This window comes from Taudactylus pleione, unplaced genomic scaffold (genome assembly GCF_031769625.1).
Source record: "Taudactylus pleione unplaced genomic scaffold, aTauple2 ptg000016l, whole genome shotgun sequence".
Lineage (NCBI taxonomy): Eukaryota > Metazoa > Chordata > Amphibia > Anura > Myobatrachidae > Taudactylus > Taudactylus pleione.
Genome location: NW_028284418.1, coordinates 44,197,634 through 44,204,204, shown reverse-complemented (window position 1 = coordinate 44,204,204; position 6,571 = coordinate 44,197,634). Strand labels below are relative to the sequence as shown.

The 6,571-nt window shown below is 39.9% G+C and overlaps 1 protein-coding gene across 5 annotated transcripts in view; it reads right to left on the bottom strand.

Moving 5' to 3' along the window:
- Nucleotides 1-285: 285 nt before the first annotated feature.
- Nucleotides 286-6,571, bottom strand: part of MARCHF8 (membrane associated ring-CH-type finger 8) — a 280,401-nt gene continuing 274,115 nt past the window's right edge. For all 5 annotated transcript variants that reach the window (XM_088475766.1, XM_088475789.1, XM_088475757.1 and 2 more), the window contains 3 exons: nt 4,145-4,325; nt 3,316-3,463; nt 286-1,407 (listed from right to left, as the gene is read on the bottom strand). In XM_088475766.1, coding sequence (XP_088331892.1) covers nt 1,103-1,407; nt 3,316-3,463; nt 4,145-4,325 — 634 coding nt within the window. In that variant the 3' untranslated portion in view covers nt 286-1,102. The remainder of the gene's footprint in view (nt 1,408-3,315; nt 3,464-4,144; nt 4,326-6,571) is intronic.

The window sequence follows — 6,571 nt, the reverse complement described above, 5'->3', positions numbered from 1 at the left end:
GCACACACCCGCCGATCCGCTACCGATATATCGTTTGATCAAACAAAATATCTAGTAATGCGTACCCAGCATAAGCAGATGGTTATCTTATGAGTGTTTTAATGCTTTAGAGAACTCTAGTTGTTTGTCTATTTATATTGCTTTTATTAAGTTATATTATGAATGTTGTGCTCTAAGCTGTTAATATAAATAGGAATAACCAAGTTCTGTGTAACCCTTTCACAAATACCCTAGTGAAGATGAAGACAAAGTCCAATTATAAACAAAATACACTTTAACGTAGTAAAATGTCTACATTTTATTCAGTATTACACCAGAAATCGAAAGGTCTACCAATTTTGTGCATTTTTCGTTGGTAAAAAAGTCTTGAATACATGTGGTAGAAAAATGTTAATTCCCAACTACTTACAGATGCATTTTTTCCTGAAATAACAAGGCAGAAATAGTTTTCCTTATGTGTAAAATGGTAAAGTTGTGAAGAAAACATTTTCGTATATACAGTATGTAAGGCAAGAGGTTACACATTAATCATACTAGAAACACCAGAGCACATTCTCTGTTTTGAAACAAAACCACTTTTTGAAGTCAATAAAGATATTACAAAAAAAAATTTCTACACAAAAAAGTGCAATATGCTCTTGTGACGGTCATTAAAGTAGAATTCTAAAAAGCCAGAGCCAAAAAAAAGATGTAAAGGGCAGTGAACATGCTAAGTATGGTGTCTATTTTTTTGTGTTCTTTAAATGAAATTAAGGTTCGCAACCTCAGGTATACATTTTTACCACTTAAGACAGAGACACTACAGTATAATCTGTTGTATTCTATGTATTGATGATGATTACAAAAAAATAAAAATGAATCTTCAGTGAGGTCCAGAATATTCCTGTAATTGATTGTGCTTCTGAATGTCTTTAATATGTTCTTCTGAAAGAGGTATAAATCAGTGACATTTGCAAGTCTAACCTTTTGCTTGTAAATATATACGTATAGTAACAACGAACTTAAATGCAGAAAACGGGGATCTTTCAGGACAATTAATCTACTCCTGCCTGCAGTCGGTAAACAGTCATCTCCTGAAAAGAGATTAGAAGGAATATAGTATTTAAACTTGGAGAATAGCCGCTCCGCAGTCTTCTGGTTCTGTATAGTAAGAAGAGTTTGTGTCTGAGTGGTGAATACCAAGTGCTTCTTTGCTCTCCAGATTTGGCTCAATTATTACAGTTTTTTCAAATATTTTCTTTTTACAAGTTTCGGGACAGTTCTGCACATAGATGACTCTGTTGTAAGCTTTTAGTCTCTTCCATAGCTGAACGTATACCTTGCATTGTACATACATAAACAAAAGTCCTCCAGTGAAGCCAATGGCTACCACCACTAATTTAGTCCAAAAGGGCCATTCCAGAATACCTGTACAAACAGTAAAACAGACAATAAGTATTTGTACATATTTCTCCTATGTAACTATTTATAACACTATCAAATGAAAGCATAGCATGTCTAAAATGCATAGACTACACACAGACATTGTCTTAAGATGTTACAGATATAGCTTTATATTAGACGCTGTCCAAATTTTACCATTTCATTTACAATTTAGGTAGGCACATGCCATAATCAGAGCACTTTTAGTAATGTATTATACTATTTCAAACCCACTGTAATATTTGCATCACATTTTCAGTGTTGGATCAATGGTTTACCTTACTTAAGTTCTGAATACATTACTCCATTCATGCAATAAAACAGACTCCTTTATTTAACCCCTTCAGTGCTAAGGATGAGCGGGACTAATCCTCCACATATACCTTCAAAGTGCTAAGCATGAGTCTCACAAATTCCTATGCGGTTAAAGTCACAGCCTGGCATTTCTGTTACAGACTGAGGGGTGTATTGCTTGGTCTGCGGTGCGAATACATATCCAGCAGAGAGGGGACACAGGGCCTGATTCAGAGCCACTCGCAAGCGGCCGCTCGTTCGTTCCGAGCGATATTCGCACATCTGCGCATGCATATGGGTTTTAGTACGCATGCGCGAACCAGTCAGTGCGGCCGGAAATCGTGTGCTCGCAAAATAACTAATGCCTGCTAATTTGAGTGACAGAATGAGGCGTTTGTGGGTGGTAACAGGGGAAGGTGCTTGAAAACGGGGAGTGGAGATCCGAACGCAGGCGTGCCAAACGGTCAAAACGGGCGTTTTAAGGGTGTGCATAATTAACAAAGCAGCGTCATCTACCACGTCACTTGGTTGTCTTTTAGCCTGAACTGTTCGCATGATTGCGGTAGGAAAATCCAACCACAAGCACTGCGAGCAGTTCATATGCCTTTCGATGTACTCGATTAATCGAATAAATAGCGGAGATGACGTATGATGCGAGCGGCCAGGGGGCGTTTTTTCCAAAATAGTGAATGCATGTTTCGTTCGCTCGTTCAGACATAGAGGCGTCAACAGACCGCAAAGAGCGAGCGCTTAAGTTAAATAGCAAGTCCCTTTTTCTGAACGAGCGGCCGCAAATAGCGTCCGGCTCTGAATCAGGCCCACAGTGTACAAGTATTTGTGTATTATGTCAGGGCAGCGGTACTACCTAGAGACTTTTTCTTAATGTTCCTGCCCCAGTGGAGCATATAATCTATGCCAAAAATATATCTTTATAACTATACTTTGCAAGTAATCACTGTTTAATTATAAATGTGACTTCATAGTACAGATGTGTCCTCACTCGTCTTTGCTGCAGTTGCGTCAAACAGCCCCTCTTGGCGTGCCTGGTCTGTGAGACTCTGCTAGCACTGAGTGTCTTTTTTGCTGAAAATGTGTCTAAGTCGCAATGCGATGTGCTTGGAAGCACCAGGAAACTGTGCTGATTAATTTGATATGTGACACTTGTATATCTGTGTGCGTCTCTCAATCAGAATGGAAGTGATACGAAGCAGGGGCAGCAGCTTTTTTCCACACTAAGTTCTGTTTACAGACTCCGCCACACACAGATGTTCAAGTATCGCAGATCAAAAAATTCAGCACAGTCCCCTGGTGCGTCCTAGTTGCATAGCATTGCGACTTAGACGCATTTTCGGCAAAAAAAAGACGCCTGCTGCTAGCATGAGACCTGATCGCTCACTCACAGCAGGCAAATCGCACTGCATGGCGTATTGAGGATAGATGAGTGAGGACACATCTGTATGACAAATCATATTTATTTTATACTTCAATATCCAGAATCCATAGCTGATTAATATTACACTCACATTTCCTATGTATTTCACTGTCCAAATCTACTTCCCACACTCACATATCTGGACATTTACATTGAGCAATACACACCAGTGGTTTGGCCCAACTTGATCTCCTCTGCAGTCCGGTCAATTAAAACGTACAAAGACCAAACAACGCAGGTGATTGCTATAATGTGGAATGTTACTGAGCACATTATCTTCCTCCGTTCACTTGAGGTCATCTGTAACTTTTCCCACTATAACAAATGGAAGAATTTATTATTGTTTATTGAGAGGGTAAGCATTTATTTATAAGAAAATAAAGGGGCATTTACAAAATGCTTGAGTTAACAGATAAGTCTGGAGTATTTTTTCTTCTTTCATTTTGTATATGTCCATGTCTTCACAAGGTGCAACTTTACTCATGAACATCTGGATATGAAATTTGGCTTCAATAAACTTGTTTACCATTTGTTATTATAGTTTGCCCTACAATGGATACAAGCGTTTTACTCTTTATTAAGTTCTGTCATGATTTAGGCAGGATTACATGTAGTTGGTCAACAAGTAGATTTCACAGTATTATGGCCAATGAAAATGGTTTAAGTGTATTTGCCAAGAGAAGCGTTAGCTATGTCATACTTGCTGACTCTCCCCGAAATTTAGGGAGACTACTGAAATAGCAGGTGATCTCCAAGACTCCACAGAGTGTCTGGTAATCTACTAGAAGTCAAGCTGGAGGAAAGACTTGGGAGAAGAATTAGTAATGACTACAACTATGTTCTGAAGAGTGGCAGCCATTTTCTTGTAGCACAGCTTGTCATATTAAATACGGTTATTCTATTAGGAGCTGGTGTGCTACAAGAGACAGGATTGCCCAATTAAAGTAAAAGTCAATGTGTGCTCCATATCTACTGAAAAATAGTAATTTCTCTTACTTTTCTTAAAGGCTTTAATTTGGTTTCCATAATGAACTCAAATTTGCAAAGTTCACAGCATCTTGTGTCCGAGCTCTTGATCCATTGCTGGAGGCAAGCCTGGTGCACAAAGTGAAGGCTTCCTGTACAGTGACAGGGTGTTATCAAAGGACTTTCATCATCACCTTCACAGTGACATATCCTGAATAAAAAATAAATCACTGATAGTAAAACATTCTAGAGAAATATTGCACTTTTCACAATGGTGTACACGGTGTCCTACTTATTCTGTGAGAGTGTCAATGGAATTAGAATTGTTCAGGATCTCAAGTCCCTCACTAGAGAATGTGAACTACAAGACTGAATGTACCACAGCTCTTTCTTTTATTTTGTCATTGGAATAGATTTTATCAATAAATAAAAGTGAGCAAAATAAAATGCAAAACCATTAATAACATACTATACGTTTATTTAATTAAATATTCTGTAGTGGATGTGAGCTATAGTTGTGCTATATATATATATATATATATATATATATATAATGGAAGTGTACTGTCAGTGTCTTTACTTATGTATTTTTACACTTAACTACAAACATAATTTTCTAAAACAACTAACTACTAATACATCTGCAATAAAGGGTACTGCACCTCATCTACATTCAGTGGAGGTTTATTTATGAAGAGCGAAATGTCAAAGGTGTAGTGCAGAATTCTCTTTAGTGATGTACGGCATCTCTATTGTTGGGGCAATCAGACTACTAGCACAATGCATGACTTTACTGCACAGGATGGTGGTGTTTGTGGATGGGAAGATACAGTAGGGGGAGTTGGATGGAAGGGGACCATTCTTTGCCAAGCATGAAATAAGCACAAGGATGTACCTAGTTTTAAGGAAGAGCACAAAAAGATATCTCTTTTTGCAGAGAAAGATTATTAAAATAAAATAAGGTGGGGGATTTTTAATGCGGTTGAGAAAGGGGACACAGCCATTTTCAGTCCACAAAAACACTTCATATTTGGACCATCTCTGAGTGGACAAAGATCAGGTCTATTACTATACAATTAATAATTTTAACCATCCAGTGGCACTTCAATGAAGTAGCACATTTCTAGGCAGGATCTCTGCCCAATAATGTACAGTGCTCCTTGCAAACTTAGGGGTCTATTTACTAAGACGGCGATAAAGTGGATGGAGATAAAGTACCAGCCAACCAGCTCCTAAATTTTATTTTTCAAACACAGCCGGTGACCTGGCAGATGCTTAGTAAATAGACACCTTAGGCTCACAGTGAATTTGCGGATGAGAAAAGTAGGTGTGCAGCACCTCAAGCTGCCCCATATTGTTGCACAACCAAAGTGATTTGCAGTATGCATCCAGTGCTCTTCATAAATAAGGTCCAGTGAAAGCTGTTATTTTGTGATATGAAGCAGTATTCATGAGAATGGAGCCTATAACTTCACTAGGTTCTTAGTGAATCAATAAAGCGGCATCCTCATAACTATTGGTTAAGTTCACAAAATGGAAGTGGGAACACTATAGCTAGCATAGGACACAACAAAAATCACAATATTAAACTAATGTAATAGTAACACCAAACGGGTGTGGAATAAGAGATAGACAGCAATTAGTTAGACAATGTCTAGATCAGTGGTTGGGGAACAGGGGTAAATTACTGCACATGGGGTAAAAATGAAATTCCTGGGGGTAATGGACGGACAGCCCGGCATGCATATGAATCATTCTATGCATGCCGGCTGTCCGTCCATTACCCTCGGCTGTGCCGCAGGGAGGCTCTAAGCCGGACGCCCGCTGAGATGTTATTACCAGCGGGCGCCAGGCTCCTTCCCTGCAGTGCCACGTTATCTGGAGGCCAGAGTTCTCTTCTGAACTCCAGCTTCCGACTTTCTCCATGCGAACTATAGGAGAGACGTCATGATGTCTCTCCCATAGTTCCGAGGAGCAGCCGGGCAGACAGGACAGCGGCGGATGCAGGAGCGGGGATTAAGGGAAGTGGTTTTTTTTTGTACAAGCGGCACTACAGGAGCATTATATGGGGGCACTACTACAGGGGCATAACTATGGGAGCACTACTACAGGGGCATAACTATGGGGGCACTACTACAGGGGCATAACTATGGGAGCACTACTACAGGGGCATAACTATGGGGGCACTACTACAGGTGCATTATATGGGGACACTACTACAGGGGCATAACTATGGGGGCACTACTACAGGGGCATAACTATGGGGGCACTACTACAGGTGCATTATATGGGGGCACTACTACAGGGGCATAACTATGGGGGCACTACTACAGGGGCATAAATATGGGGGCACTACTACAGGGTCATAACTATGGGGGCACTACTACAGGGTCATAACTATGGGGGCACTACTACAGGGGCATAACTATGGGGGCACTACTATATGATTTCCTTCCT